Source organism: Xenopus tropicalis, chromosome 9 (genome assembly GCF_000004195.4).
Source record: "Xenopus tropicalis strain Nigerian chromosome 9, UCB_Xtro_10.0, whole genome shotgun sequence".
Classification (NCBI taxonomy): Eukaryota; Metazoa; Chordata; class Amphibia; order Anura; family Pipidae; genus Xenopus; species Xenopus tropicalis.
The window spans coordinates 84535287-84552291 of NC_030685.2; the positions used below are offsets into that span (position 1 = coordinate 84535287).

The 17005-nt window shown below is 46.1% G+C and overlaps 1 protein-coding gene across 2 annotated transcripts in view; it reads left to right on the forward strand.

Annotated features, from left to right (window-relative positions):
* tmem163 (transmembrane protein 163) overlaps positions 1 to 14017 on the forward strand; it is a 55037-nt gene extending 41020 nt beyond the window's left edge. The window contains exons 7-9 of one of the 2 annotated variants that reach the window (XM_031892473.1): positions 4671 to 4782; positions 9641 to 9782; positions 10854 to 14017. In XM_031892473.1, coding sequence (XP_031748333.1) covers positions 4671 to 4782; positions 9641 to 9782; positions 10854 to 10914 — 315 coding nt within the window. In that variant the 3' untranslated portion in view covers positions 10915 to 14017. 2 annotated transcript variants of the gene reach the window in all.
* Positions 14018 to 17005: the final 2988 nt, after the last annotated feature.

Sequence of the window (17005 nt, forward strand, 5' to 3'; positions counted from 1 at the left end):
ACCTTAAGTCAAAAAATTATTTACACATGAAATAAACCCAATAGGGCTGTTCTGCCTCCAATAAGGGGTAATTATATCTTAGTTGGGATCAAGTACAGGTACTGTTTTATTATTACAGAGAAAAGGGAATCATTTAACCATTAAATAAACCCAATAGGGCTGTTCTGCCCCCAATAAGGGGTAATTATATCTTAGTTGGGATCAAGTACAGGTACTGTTTTATTATTACAGAGAAAAGGGAATCATTTAACCATTAAATAAACCCAATAGGGCTGTTCTGCCCCCAATAAGGGGTAATTATATCTTAGTTGGGATCAAGTACAGGTACTGTTTTATTATTACAGAGAAAAGGGAATCATTTAACCATTAAATAAACCCAATAGGACTGTTCTGCCCCCAATAAGGGGTAATTATATCTTAGTTGAGATCAAGTACAGGTACTGTTTTATTATTACAGAGAAAAGGGAATCATTTAACCATTAAATAAACCCAATAGGGCTGTTCTGCCCCCAATAAGGGGTAATTATATCTTAGTTGGGATCAAGTACAGGTACTGTTTTATTATTACAGAGAAAAGGGAATCATTTAACCATTAAATAAACCCAATAGGGCTGTTCTGCCCCCAATAAGGGGTAATTATATCTTAGTTGGGATCAAGTACAGGTACTGTTTTATTATTACAGAGAAAATGGAATCATTTAACCATGAAATAAACCCAATAGGACTGTTCTGCCCCAATAAGGGGTAATTATATCTTAGTTGGGATCAAGTACAGGTACTGTTTTATTATTACAGAGAAAAGGGAATCATTTAACCATTAAATAAACCCAATAGGGCTGTTCTGCCCCAATAAGGGGTAATTATATCTTAGTTGGGATCAAGTACAGGTACTGTTTTATTATTACAGAGAAAATGGAATCATTTAACCATTAAATAAACCCAATAGGGCTGTTCTGCCCCAATAAGGGGTAATTATATCTTAGTTGGGATCAAGTACAGGTACTGTTTTATTATTACAGAGAAAAGGGAATCATTTAACCATTAAATAAACCCAATAGGGCTGTTCTGCCCCCAATAAGGGGTACAGTGGTGTGAAAAACTATTTGCCCCCTTCCTGATTTCTTATTCTTTTGCATGTTTGTCACACTTAAATGTTTCTGCTCATCAAAAACTGTTAACTATTAGTCAAAGATAACATAATTGAACACAAAATGCAGTTTTTAAATGAAGGTTTACGTTATTAAGGGAGAAAAAAAACTCCAAATCTACATGGCCCTGTGTGAAAAAGTGATTGCCCCCCTTGTTAAAAAATAACTTAACTGTGGTTTATCCCACCTGAGTTCAATTTCTGTAGTCACCCCCAGGCCTGATTACTGCCACACCTGTTTCAATCAAGAAATCACTTAAATAGGAGCTACCTGACACAGAGAAGTAGACCAAAAGCACCTCAAAAGCTACACATCATGCCAAGATCCAAAGAAATTCAGGAACAAATGAGAACAAAAGTAATTGAGATCTATCAGTCTGGTAAAGGTTATAAAGCCATTTCTAAAGCTTTGGGACTCCAGCGAACCACAGTGAGAGCCATTATCCACAAATGGCAAAAACATGGAACAGTGGTGAACCTTCCCAGGAGTGGCCGGCCGACCAAAATTACCCCAAGAGCGCAGAGACAACTCATCCGAGAGGCCACAAAAGACCCCAGGACAACATCTAAAGAACTGCAGGCCTCACTTGCCTCAATTAAGGTCAGTGTTCACGACTCCACCATAAGAAAGAGACTGGGCAAAAACGGCCTGCATGGCAGATTTCCAAGGCGCAAACCACTTTTAAGCAAAAAGAACATTATGGCTCATCTCAATTTTGCTAAAAAACATCTCAATGATTGCCAAGACTTTTGGGAAAATACCTTGTGGACCGACGAGACAAAAGTTGAACTTTTTGGAAGGTGCGTGTCCCGTTACATCTGGCGTAAAAGTAACACAGCATTTCAGAAAAAGAACATCATACCAACAGTAAAATATGGTGGTGGTAGTGTGATGGTCTGGGGTTGTTTTGCTGCTTCAGGACCTGGAAGGCTTGCTGTGATGGATGGAACCATGAATTCTACTGTCTACCAAAAAATCCTGAAGGAAAATGTCCGGCCATCTGTTCGTCAACTCAAGCTGAAGCGATCTTGGGTGCTGCAGCAGGACAATGACCCAAAACACACCAGCAAATCCACCTCTGAATGGCTGAAGAAAAACAAAATGAAGACTTTGGAGTGGCCTAGTCACAGTCCTGACCTGAATCCTATTGAGATGTTGTGGCATGACCTTAAAAAGGCAGTTCATGCTAGAAAACCCTCAAATAAAGCTGAATTACAACAATTCTGCAAAGATGAGTGGGCCAAAATTCCTCCCGAGCGCTGTAAAAGACTCGTTGCAAGTTATCGCCAACGCTTGATTGCAGTTATTGCTGCTAAGGGTGGCCCAACCAGTTATTAGGTTCAGGGGGCAATTACTTTTTCACACAGGGCCATGTAGGTTTGGATTTTTTTTCTCCCTAAATAATAAAAACCCTCATTTAAAAACTGCATTTTGTGTTTACTTGTGTTATCTTTGACTAATAGTTAAATGTGTTTGATGATCAGAAACATTTTGTGTGACAAACATGCAAAAGAATAAGAAATCAGGAAGGGGGCAAATAGTTTTTCACACCACTGTAATTATATCTTAGTTGGGATCAAGTACAGGTACTGTTTTATTATTACAGAGAAAAGGGAATCATTTAACCATTAAATAAACCCAATAGGGCTGTTCTGCCCCCAATAAGGGGTAATTATATCTTAGTTGGGATCAAGTACAGGTACTGTTTTATTATTACAGAGAAAAGGGAATCATTTAACCATTAAATAAACCCAATAGGGCTGTTCTGCCCCAATAAGGGGTAATTATATCTTAGTTGGGATCAAGTACAGGTACTGTTTTATTATTACAGAGAAAAGGGAATCATTTAACCATTAAATAAACCCAATAGGGCTGTTCTGCCCCAATAAGGGGTAATTATATCTTAGTTGGGATCAAGTACAGGTACTGTTTTATTATTACAGAGAAAAGGGAATCATTTAACCATTAAATAAACCCAATAGGGCTGTTCTGCCCTAATAAGGGGTAATTATATCTTAGTTGGGATCAAGTACAGGTACTGTTTTATTATTACAGAGAAAAGGGAATCATTTAACCATTAAATAAACCCAATAGGGCTGTTCTGCCCCCAATAAGGGGTAATTATATCTTAGTTGGGATCAAGTACAGGTACTGTTTTATTATTACAGAGAAAAGGGAATCAATTAAACATGAAATAAACCCAATAGGATTGTTCTGCCCCCAATAAGTAGCAGCTACTTGTCACGGCTACTAAATACCAGAAAATCCCCTGCCATAGACAATACTGAGAATTGCCTCTGCTAAACACACGTAGAGACAATTATCAGTAAAAGATCAGCATTGTATATTTCTGTAGCCGTGGCAAGTAGCTGCTTCTAGTAGCTCTGTGTGTCTTAGCCTTACAGAGAAAAAGGGAATCACTTTTAAAAATGTGAATTATTTGCTGATAATGGAGTGTATGGCTGATAATGGAGTGTATGGCATATGTATAATCCCTTTCTGGATAACAGGTTGCCAGATAAAGGATCCTATACCTGTATATCATATCTCTGGGTTTATCTGCCAGTAAAACCTCCATAGAAGCGGAAAACATAGCAAGAGGTCCCCCAGCAAAGTATAATTATGGCGGCTACAGCCCCCAAGTGCCTGGTCTGTGATTCTTCCCCCACAGACTATGCCCAGGGTGGTGCCCGTGGCTACTAAAGCAATCCCCCTATATCCATACATATATATACAGTATATATGAATAGAGTGCAGTTGCCTTGTTAGCTGAATGAGCACATATGTTCCATGTACAGGGGGGGGGGGGCCCACACACTTGGGCTCAGTACAAATCCAATAACAACCCGACACTAATTACCCATCTGCCACAGAACAGAAACACATGGAAACATACAGAAATTTCCCTGAGAAAAAAAAAATTTGCACCCCTTGTCCAATCAATATTTCCTGAGCGTAATTGGCTCGGCGTGGTAAATCTGTCCTTTTCATTCCGCCGCCGCGGCTTTACCGGGTGCTAATTTATTTAATGTGACAGTGGGTTCCAACCACAAATCCCTCCTCATTAGCTCCCAACAACAAGAGCCTTTGTGCACTACAGGCATTTTAACCATGTGTCTGCCGGCTGTCAGGGGTCCCGCTGTGCAGCACAGTAAGAGTTTGGGGGGTACATTTTGTCCCATTACACTATATACTGACTGATCGGAACCTTCAGTTCTGTGACTGGATAAGCTGGAAAAAGGAAACATTAAAGCTCAGTTGCTTGTGGACTCAACACAAGTGAGGTCACAATGGAGTTTGTTCTTTAGCAGTTACTGCCTCATTCAGCAAAATGGGATAAATATGGTAAATGGGATAATGCAGGGCGGGTGCCCTGGGACGCTAAAGGTGGTCATACAGGGGCAGATTCCAGCTGCTTGGGGTATATTGGGAAAAGATCCACTCATTTGTGCAACCTCGCCAACGTGTTGTTAGGGGCACAGGTAACGGCACTAATGGAGACCCTCTCTTTCTCTCTCTCAGGACGGCTTTCTCTTCAGCGTTTCCATTCTCAGCGGGATCCTTTGTTCTCTCCTGGCGGCAATAAAATTCATGTTGGGGAAAGTCCTAACAAGTCGAGCACTGATAACTGACGGTAGGTTCAGTTTTTGGGTGTTTTCTATTTGCTCTGATGGGAATGTGATAGGGACCTTAGATTGTAAGCTCACTGGGGCAGAGACTGATGGGAATGTGATAGGGACCTTAGATTGTAAGCTCACTGGGACAGGGACTGATGGGAATGGGATAGGGACCTTAGATTGTAAGCTCACTGGGGCAGGGACTGATGGTAAACGTGATAGGGACCTTAGATTGTAAACTCACTGGGGCAGGGACTGATGGGAATGTGATAGGGACCTTAGATTGTAAGCTCACTGGGGCAGGGGCTGATGGGAATGGGATAGGGACCTTAGATTGTAAGCTCACTGGGGCAGGGACTGATGGGAACGGGATAGGGACCTTAGATTGTAAGCTCCACTGGGGCAGGGACTGATGGGAATGTGATAGGGACCTTAGATTGTAAGCTCACTGGGGCAGGGACTGATGGGAATGGGATAGGGACCTTAGATTGTAAGCTCCACTGGGGCAGGGGCTGATGGGAATGGGATAGGGACCTTAGATTGTAAGCTCACTGGGTCAGGGACTGATGGGAATGTGATAGGGACCTTAGATTGTAAGCTCACTGGGGCAGGGACTGATGGGAATGTGATAGGGACCTTAGATTGTAAGCTCACTGGGGCAGGGACTGATGGGAATGGGATAGGGACCTTAGATTGTAAGCTCCACTGGGGCAGGGGCTGATGGGAATGGGATAGGGCCCTTAGATTGTAAGCTCACTGGGGCAGGGGCTGATGGGAATGGGATAGGGACCTTAGATTGTAAGCTCACTGGGGCAGGGACTGATGGGAATGGGATAGGGGCCTTAGATTGTAAACTCACTGGGGCAGGGACTGATGGGAATGGGATAGGGGCCTTAGATTGTAAACTCACTGGGGCAGGGACTGATGGGAATGGGATAGGGACCTTAGATTGTAAGCTCACTGGGGCAGGGGCTGATGGGAATGGGATAGGGACCTTAGATTGTAAGCTCACTGGGGCAGGGACTGATGGGAATGTGATAGGGACCTTAGATTGTAAGCTCACTGGGGCAGGGACTGATGGGAATGGGATAGGGGCCTTAGATTGTAAACTCACTGGGGCAGGGACTGATGGGAATGGGATAGGGACCTTAGATTGTAAGCTCACTGGGGCAGGGGCTGATGGGAATGTGAAAGGGGCCTTAGATTGTAAACTCACTGGGGCAGGGACTGATGGGAATGGGATAGGGGCCTTAGATTGTAAGCTCACTGGGGCAGGGGTCTTCCCAGTTGTATTGATCCCTATGTATGATTGAGTGCAAGTGTTTGAGACTTGTAGTTGTACAAGAGAGAGCCTGTGCCTTATTAGGGGGATTAGAGGGATAAGGAGAGTGGGATATACGGGGGAATTAAACCCCGGGGGGTGAGGGCTCAGTAATGCAGACAATACTTTTTATATTTCCATTAGGGGGAAGGGAGCAGTTGCTGTCGGATCCATTTACTGCTCAGGCACAGGCCATTACCCCAGAGTTGCTGATATTATGGGATATGTATATTACTCCTCGTTAGCCGGGGACGGGGTTAACCCGGTAATTGCAGTCGGCTCCGCTCTGTTGCCCTGCTGCCTGCGGGGGGGGCAGTCACTTGGGGTCGGATGTAATTACAGGCGAGTGGAACGCAGCCCCCCCTGCCAGCGACAGATGTTCCCTGGGAAATAATGGGATTTCCGCGCAGCTCAGTTGCTTTTCCGTTGATTTCCGCGCAGCCCCCCAGATCCCTGGGAAATAATGGGATTTCCGCGCAGCTCAGTTGCTTTTCCGTTGATTTCCGCGCAGCCCCCCCGATCCCTGGGAAATAATGGGATTTCCGCGCAGCTCAGTTGCTTTTCCGTTGATTTCCGCGCAGCCCCCCCCGATCCCTGGGAAATAATGGGATTTCCGCGCAGCCCCCCAGATCCCTGGGAAATAATGGGATTTCCGTGCAGCCCCCCAGATCCCTGGGAAATAATGGGATTTCCGCGCAGCCCCCCAGATCCCTGGGAAATAATGGGATTTCCGCGCAGCCCCCCAGATCCCTGGGAAATAATGGGATTTCCGCGCAGCCCCCAGATCCCTGGGAAATAATGGGATTTCCGCGCAGCCCCCCAGATCCCTGGGAAATAATGGGATTTCCGCGCAGCCCCCCAGATCCCTGGGAAATAATGGGATTTCCGCGCAGCCCCCCAGATCCCTGGGAAATAATGGGATTTCCGCGCAGCCCCCCAGATCCCTGGGAATGAATGGGATTTCCGCGCAGCCCCCCAGATCCCTGGGAATGAATGGGATTTCCGCGCAGCCCCCCAGATCCCTGGGAAATAATGGGATTTCCGCGCAGCCCCCCAGATCCCTGGGAAATAATGGGATTTCCGCGCAGCCCCCCAGATCCCTGGGAATGAATGGGGGACACTGGGAAATCGCTCCCCGGCAACACAATCGCCGCTACCAATTATTCCTATCCAGGTTCCAGAGCGGCGGCTTTATTAACCCTTTTAGTGCTGTGCCTTTGAAAACTTTTTTAATTATTTGCAATTTTTATTCAGTGCCTTCCAGGTTTGGCCCCTGTTTATAAACAAAATAACGATAACAATAATGAAAATGCAGCTGCAAAATCGAGGGCCACTAGTCTCCCCCGGTGCCATCAGCCTAAAGGGAATAGGGGGGTCTGAACCCCAACTAGAACCTTTCCTGGTTATTTGCCCCCATACAGCTCTGATTGGCTTCCTGTTACCGGGCTGGTCTTTTTCCCATGATCCATGTAGGGGGCTGGGCCTGCTAAGCTATTGGGCCCATGTTTCATTCTACGTTACTTACATTATTATTAACATATATGTATAAAGTGCCAACAAATCCCTCCCCGCCAGCAGAATGGAGCTCAGTGTGCCCCTGGCCGTGCCCATTACATGCCCACGATCCACCCACTCGCCTCTCCCCAAGCTTTATTCCTTTGTGGAACCTGAATTGGCCCTTTGCGTTCCTTGCACCCAACCTTCTCCCACGGGGCACCTTACTGTAGCAGCCTTTGTGCAACCCTGGGCTCAGGGTCAGACTGGGGGGTGAAGGGCCTACCGGGGCTCTAACCGGCCGCGCACCCTTACCCCCCCCCACAGGGCCCCCCACCCGACGTCCTACTCCGAGCGCGTAAATTTAACACATCAGGGCAAAAGCATTCAGGCAGGGGGAGCGCCTCAAGGGTCAGGTCTGGGCCGCCAGGGCCCACTAGAGCCGGGGCCCACCGGGAAAAATCCCAACCAGTCCGACCCTGCCTGGGCCAATTCATTGTGTACAGAAGCCAATGGGATATAGAGACACAGAGGGGCCCAATCACCTTGGGGTGAGCATAGATATGCCCCCCACCCTCACTCTGGGGACATTAATGATTTACAATGACTACAAAAAATACTAATTTCTAAGAAAAAATATAAACTTTGCAGAAATCATCCTTATTGCCAATCTGACCTGTTTGGATCCATTAGAAATGTTCCAGTGGAAGCGAATGAGGCTGCGGTGCCGCCAAGTAACGGAGGGATGGAGCGTAATGCGCATTAATCATACTAAGCCCTGACTTTGTGTAGGGAAGGGCCACTCCCCAGAGTGCAGGCGCGCACTCATCCCTCTGGGTTGCTAGGCTACGGCAAGGCATGCCAACGGCTCATATAGGGAGGCAGGTTAAACAAAGACATAAATCAGAACCATCTGCGGTTTGATCCACATAAAGGCAAACAAGAACCTTCAGGGGAGCAGCCACCGACCCAGTCTCACTAAGGGAAATTATAGGAATATGGGGGGGGGGGGGTACCCAGAATCCTTGCCTGAAATTGCTGATGCCAGGAGGAGTGGCTTTACTGAAGGGGTAGTGGATACATGGAATTCAGCAGACGAAGGGGTTTGTGACAATAACACAAAGTAACTGTTTCTCACCCAGACTTGGCACTGGGGGGGGGGGGGGGGGGGGGAGGGAGGGGATGCGCTTGGTCTTTTAATGGCTTTATGTTTATTAGTGATTATTCCTATATCTGTGCTGTCGCCGCTAATTGCCGCTATTCTCGGAACCCTCAGCCTATTGGCTCTCAGATCCACTAGCCGGGGAACAATCCTTCCCTCCCGTCTGGCAGCCATTGTTATGCACGACGCGGCAGAAGGGCGGAAATAATGTAAACATAAGCCAATCAGCATCATAAATACTAAAATCACAAAATGATACAAAAGTAGAGAATGATTTATTGAGATCTTTAGTCTTCGCTTCTGTCAAACCCCCGGCCCATTTACTGTAACAGGATCCGACCCAGTTACACTTCCACCCTAATGTTATTCTAATGCAACATCTATAGATCTATTCACAATCTATCAGAGCACAACTGCCCCCCATAGTAGAACTCATAGTAGAATATGGGAGCACAACTGCCCCCCATAGTAGAACTCATATTAGAAGTTGGGAGCACAACTGCCCCCATAGTATAACTCATAGTAGAATATGGGAGCACAACTGCCCCCCGTAGTAGAACTCATAGTAGAATATGGGAGCACAACTGCCCCCCGTAGTAGAACTCATAGTAGAATATGGGAGCACAACTGCCCCCCGTAGTAGAACTCATAGTAGAATATGGAAACAGGGATTGGTCAGTTCTACCTGCCCAATGACAGCCAAGCTTTGAGCAAACTTAGTGTGTTGATCAGGACCCAGTCGTATAATGGGACCCAGTTGTATAATGGGACCCAGTCGTACAATGGGATCCAGTCATATAATGGGACCCAGTCATATAATGGGATCCAGTTATATAATGGCAGGAACCTGGGGGTGAATCAAGTTAAAATAACTCCTTTTATCGTATTCCTTTCCCAGGGTTCAACTCTCTCGTCGGAGGAATTATGGGTTTCTCCATCCTTCTGAGCGCAGAAGTTTACAAGCACAACGCCAGCGTCTGGTACCTGGATGGGAGCGTGGGGATCCTCATTGGGCTCATCATTATGGGCTATGGCATTAAGTGAGTGTTTATTGTGCGTGTGAATGTCAGCTTCCACAGAACCCCTCAGTGACTGCTAATATCCTTATCATTTACAGTAGGGGGTACATTATCCCTTATAATACATGAGTGATACTCAGAGTTCCCTGTATAACTCAGCCTGCAGCCTTGTGCCTTTATATGGGGGGCACAGAACCCCTCAGTGACTGCTAATATCCTTATCATTTACAGTAGGGGGTACATTATCCCTTATAATACATGAGTGATACTCAGAGTTCCCTGTATAACTCAGCCTGCAGCCTTGTGCCTTTATATGGGCACAGAACCCCTCAGTGACTGCTAATATCCTTATCATTTACAGTAGGGGGTACATTATCCCTTATAATACATGAGTGATACTCAGAGTTCCCTGTATAACTCAGCCTGCAGCCTTGTGCCTTTATATGGGGGGCACAGAACCCCTCAGTGACTGCTAACATCCTTATCATTTACAGTAGGGGGTACATTATCCCTTATAATACATGAGTGATACTCAGAGTTCCCTGTATAACTCAGCCTGCAGCCTTGTGCCTTTATATGGGCACAGAACCCCTCAGTGACTGCTAATATCCTTATCATTTACAGTAGGGGGTACATTATCCCTTATAATACATGAGTGATACTCAGAGTTCCCTGTATAACTCAGCCTGCAGCCTTGTGCCTTTATATGGGCACAGAACCCCTCAGTGACTGCTAATATCCTTATCATTTACAGTAGGGGGTACATTATCCCTTATAATACATGAGTGATACTCAGAGTTCCCTGTATAACTCAGCCTGCAGCCTTGTGCCTTTATATGGGCACAGAACCCCTCAGTGACTGCTAATATCCTTATCATTTACAGTAGGGGGTACATTATCCCTTATAATACATGAGTGATACTCAGAGTTCCCTGTATAACTCAGCCTGCAGCCTTGTGCCTTTATATGGGCACAGAACCCCTCAGTGACTGCTAATATCCTTATCATTTACAGTTGGGGGTACATTATCCCATATAAAACTGATTCAGACATGAGCAGGATTCTCTAATATACCAATTGTTCTCCTTTCAGGCTGCTGACGGACATGGTTCCGAGGGTGAGGCAGACGCGTCACTACGAGATGTTTGAATGAGGGGCGCCGGACGCAGTCGAGGAAGAGACCCCCCCAGGCTGCCCGGCCATCTCTTGTAAATAGGCAGGTTCTAACTGTAGGCGAATGGACTATGTGGGTTCCCCTGGGGGTATTGGGGGGCTCATGTGAAACACTCACCTGTACATACAAATGTTATGTGCTTGTAAATGAGCAAAAACAGTATTTTTGTTACTCGACTGCGCTGTGGGCGGGGCCATGCCCCTCCCATTTGTCCGTGTGTCTGATGAAGGACAGAAGTAGCGCAACGTTAGTACAAGAGTGTTGCATTGCTTCGTCCGCTCGCACCGGAGAGAGAAATATCCCCGGATTGGGGAGATCGGGGCAGAGAGACATTACCAGGAGCGGCTGCGAATGGCGGCTTTACAGCCTCACTGCCAACTGGGACAGATGGCACTCTGATTGGCACAGCTGGGCTGTCACACTAACTCAGCCACTGACTGATCTGCCCCTGGTCATGTGATGTGGTTAGAATGAAAGCTGCGCTGCCCCTACATGTCACCGTAGCCACCCCCCCCCCCCCCCCGGTGCTGGAAAGCACGTCAGCACGATGCTGTAAAACGTGGATTAGACGTTATTTCAGGTCGCTATGGAAATGATTTTGAACATATATTTTTATATCTATATATCCTTATGGCGAGACCTGAAGGCAGTGTTTCAGTCTTAAAGGCACAGTGTCACATTCCAGCAATGAGTCTCTGATTAGGATGGTCCCTGCTAATTTCTGGAATATGTCACTGTTCCTTTAAATGGTAAGTTCACCTGGGCTCTTCCTTCAGTACTTACCCAGAAGTAAAGGTCTGATCAGTTGTACTACCCTACTGGGCTGCTCTCCTTCCCATGGTCTGGTGGGGGTGGGACTCCTCCAATGCTGAGTTAGAGCTTGGCCACTAGATGGAGGGCTTCCGCCATCAAGTCCACTGCATTGGTCCCTCCTACACTGCTTACAGAGATCAGGGCAGTCTAAGCCCCGCCTCTCTGCCTGAGCACTAGCCCAGCCCCTCTGCCTGAGCACTAGCCCCGCCCCTCTGCCTGAGCATGGGAAAGAAAGCAGCCCAGGGGTGAGCAATACAAGGTTTCACTGATCTTAAAGGGACACTAACGCAATAATAACCCAAGCAGGCAGCATTATACAGCCACTGGGCTGTTCTCTTTAAGCACACAATGAAATGTTCCAAACAGCCAATCAGAATCCACCTTACAGCCCAGTCTGAGAGGCGCTAACCTGGAACGGAAATGTTATTATTCGGTTTTTATTGAAATCAGACAGAATTGTATTATATTTCCCCTCCCTCCCCCAACATCATCTGCCTAAAGGCAAAGTATTCCCCCCTGTACTTACGGTACTCACTGTACTTACTGTACTTACTGTACTTACTGTACCTCCTGTCAATCATACCCTCAGTAAATGGAACCAAAGGCAGGTTTAACCCTTGCACCCCCTTCCCAGAGCAATATATATATATATATACAGTATATTAGAAATATATATTTATAGTGTAATCACTGGCCAAGGCCTGAGAGCCCCACCCATGAGCTGATCCTCATGCTTCAGATGTTAACCCATTCCTTACCCCATGAGAGGTCTATGCCCAAAAGCACAGATGGGGGTCATTATTACCCCCCCCCAGCACAGAAACAGGCACAGCCCTCCTGTATAAATGACACTGACATTCAGCCACATGGGATAAATATTACTGCCCCCCCCCCTCACTGTACAGAACTTTCATTCTCTGCACTTCCTGTTCCAGGGCTGCTCTCTTTCCTGCTGTCAGGAAGGGGAGGGGCTTGGACTTGACTGACAGTGGTTCAGACACTGATGGAGAAACAGAGGAGAGCAGGCTGGTAGAGCAAAAGCTCCATCTAGTGGCCAAACTGCTTTACACGGCACTTACGGAGAAATATCAGGCTCCCAGATTGGCCTTTGCTTTCCCTTTAATACATTTTGTTCCCAATGGGTCTCTGTGACGCACACACATTGCTCTCAAGCACAAATACAACACTTGCACCCTGGGCTTTGGGTAATGGGTGGGGGGTGGGGGGGGGGGGGGTGGAGAGCACAAACGCTGCACAGTAAGCACAAGCACCCACCCCACAGCTATTACTTACCCAACCCTTGGGCTGCTCTCTTCTCATGGTACAACCCTTGGGCTGCTCTCTTTCCATGGTACAACCCTGGGGCTGCTCTCTTCCCATGGTACAACCCTGGGGCTGCTCTCTTCCCATGGCCCAACCCTCGGGCTGCTCTCTTCCCATGGCCCAACCCTCGGGCTGCTCTCTTCCCATGGTACAACAGGAGCCGGGCTTGGTTCTGACCCCTAATTTGGTTCTAATATAGATCCCCATAGGATACACAATGCAATATAAACCATACCAGAGCCGTGGCCATTACAGGGGTAGTTCACCTTGAAATTAACTTTTACTATGATGTAGACATTGATATTCTGAGGGAATTTGCAATTGGTCTTCATTTTTTGTGATTTTTTGGTTATTTAGCTTTTTGTTGAGCAGCTATCTAGTTGCTAGGGTCTTGTTCACCCTAACAACCAGGCAGTGGTGTGAATGAAAGACTGGAATATGAATAGGGGAGAAACTGAATAGATAGATAAGGGATAAAAAGTAACTAACAATAACCGGGGTCAGTGACCCCCATTTGAAAGCTGCAAAGAGTCAGAAGAAGAAGGCAAATAATTCAAAAAGTATATAAAAAAATAATAAAGACCAATTGCAAAGTTTCTAGGAATAGTAATATTAAAAGTTATGTTAAAGGTAAGCAGAGACTCCGACATTCCCATAGAGACCAAAGCAACCAGAAATTACCCATCAGCCCTTCCTGTTGTGCCAGAGAGCAGCCCGGGGGCAAAACTGCAACACGTACTTACCCCAAGGGGGGCATTGTGAGTCAGGGTAAAGATCATTTAATGTTAATGAAATAAATTACTTTGTGTAGCAAAGTGTAAGAGATTAGGTGAGTTTCCCCTTTAATGATTAACCCCCAGCGCTACTATTTGTACATAGAAAGCTGTGAATAGGAATGGGCAGCGGGGGGCGCCAGTGTGTTTGTGGGGTGTTTGCTGTAATAAAGTCGTTATTCTCACCGCTAATATCGAAACCAAATGTTTGTCAGAACCTAAAGAAATATATTGTCTTTTCTACTGTACTGGTCCCGGTTCTATAGACTGTAACCCCTGAATGTACTGTATATGATGCCTCCGAGGTACAATAGCCCCCCCCCCCCCCCCGCGCTGGGGTAAAGGGGGCAACAACTATCCATGACCAATAAATATTTATTTCAAAGAACAAACTGATCTTGTGCAATAATTGTATTTTTATTTGCAGCCCCTCCTATGGGGGTGTTTCCCAGGGCCTGGGGGGGGGGGGCATTTTGGAAATTGGGAAGTTGTATCAGGAGTCAGAACCAGCAGTGCAGAGAAGGGAAAGGGACAGACACAGTGACAGTTACACATAACTATAAACCCAGTGAGAATGAGGAATGAATGGATATTGGGGAGTTGTATCAGGAGTCAGAACCAGCAGTGCAGGGAAGGGAAAGGGACAGGCGCAGTGACAGTTACACATAACTATAAACCCAGTGAGAATGAGGAATGAATGGGTATTGGGGAGTTGTATCAGGAGTCAGAACCAGCAGTGCAGGGAAGGGAAAGGGACAGACACAGTGACAGTTACACATAACTATAAACCCAGTGAGAATGAGGAATGAATGGATATTGAGGAGTTGTATCAGGAGTCAGAACCAGCAGTGCAGGGAAGGGAAAGGGACAGACACAGTGACAGTTACACATAACTATAAACCCAGTGAGAATGAGGAATGAATGGATATTGGGGAGTTGTATCAGGAGTCAGAACCAGCAGTGCAGGGAAGGGAAAGGGACAGACACAGTGACAGTTACACATAACTATAAACCCAGTGAGAATGAGGAATGAATGGATATTGGGGAGTTGTATCAGGAGTCAGAACCAGCAGTGCAGGGAAGGGAAAGGGACAGACACAGTGACAGTTACACATAACTATAAACCCAGTGAGAATGAGGAATGAATGGATATTGGGGAGTTGTATCAGGAGTCAGAACCAGCAGTGCAGGGAAGGGAAAGGGACAGGCGCAGTGACAGTTACACATAACTATAAACCCAGTGAGAATGAGGAATGAATGGATATTGGGGAGTTGTATCAGGAGTCAGAACCAGCAGTGCAGGGAAGGGAAAGGGACAGACACAGTGACAGTTACACATAACTATAAACCCAGTGAGAATGAGGAATGAATGGATATTGGGGAGTTGTATCAGGAGTCAGAACCAGCAGTGCAGGGAAGGGAAAGGGACAGACACAGTGACAGTTACACATAACTATAAACCCAGTGAGAATGAGGGATGAATGGATATTGGGGAGTTGTATCAGGAGTCAGAACCAGCAGTGCAGGGAAGGGAAAGGGACAGACACAGTGACAGTTACACATAACTATAAACCCAGTGAGAATGAGGGATGAATGGATATTGGGGAGTTGTATCAGGAGTCAGAACCAGCAGTGCAGGGAAGGGAAAGGGACAGACACAGTGACAGTTACACATAACTATAAACCCAGTGAGAATGAGGAATGAATGGATATTGGGGAGTTGTATCAGGAGTCAGAACCAGCAGTGCAGGGAAGGGAAAGGGACTGAAGCACCAGTATTGGTGGGACAGTACCACCTATAGAGGTAACGCAATGTTATTAAACTCTGGGCTGTGGAGCAGCAGCGCCACCTTGTGGCAGACAGAATACAAGTTTGTATAGAGGCGCTGTATTGGCCGCGCTGTACATTTATCAACCGCAGCAATAACGCAAACTGGGAGATTCTATGAACAAAAGTATATTCGGTGCGACCTGTGGGGAGAGCAGTGCCTCATGGGAAAAGCAGTAGTGCATAGTGAGTTAATGGGAGTTACAGTTCAGCAACATAAAGGCCAAGCTGAGCCACAGTGATAGTTGGTGCAATTTAGGAGATTCTGTCCCATAAACGGAGAGCAAAGGCAGGTCGGATCGGGGACTGTATGTTATGTGACGGGGTATTTTCTATTTCTATAGGCCAGGCATTGCCTTCTATAACCGCCTGTAGCAGCACAATCATAACTACCCCCCTATATGTGAGTATAAAATACTGTATGTAGTACCCCAACCTGCCTGCCTCCCCCACACTGGCCAAACGGCTGCCCTAATGGTGAGTTCTCTTTCTGTTCACAACCCCCTGGAAAAGTGAATTTAGACATAGGGCTCTGATTCTTGGCACTGCCAACGCCTGGGCTGCTCTCCTTCCCATGGTCAGGATGGGGGAGGACTGCTAGGTAAATATATATTATATAAACCTGAAGGAGTTGCAGTCAGATAAAAGTAATTGGTGGAACAAGAGCTCCCTCATGTGGCCAAAGTCCGAAACTTCAGGAAACTCAGCACTTTAACATTTAACGTTTTTATTTTCTGGATTTCAAGAAATTAGCAGCGTTGAGACTCCTCATATAATGACATGAAACAACAGCGCCCCCTGCTGGTCAGTTCTGGAGACAAGAAGAGGAAACCCTGATTCTGCTTAGAAAATATATATATATATAAAAAAAATCACCTGATATTTATTACCCCAGTCTTTCTATGCAGAAATTGAAGATAAGAAATATGGGCTTTTTATTACTTGTTTTTCAATCCAGCCCCTCTCCTATTCATTTACAAGTGGCTCATTTATACAACTTCCCGGTTGCTAAGGTAACTTGGACCCTAGTAACCAAATAAGTGCTGAAATTCCAAACTGGAGAGCTGCTGAACAAAAATTGAAATAAAAAAATACAAATAATAAAAAGATGAAGACCAACTGCAAATTGTCTCAGAGTATTGCTCTCTACTTCATACTAAAGGTTAACTCAAAGGTGAACAACTTTCAGCTTCAGAGCCAAAAACAGTGTAGAACCAGCATTCCTGCCCCACCCAGGGGAAAACTGCACAGTAAGTACCTACCCCACCCAGGGGCAAACTGCACAGTAAGTACCTACCCCACCCAGGGGCAAACTGCACAGTAAGTACCTACC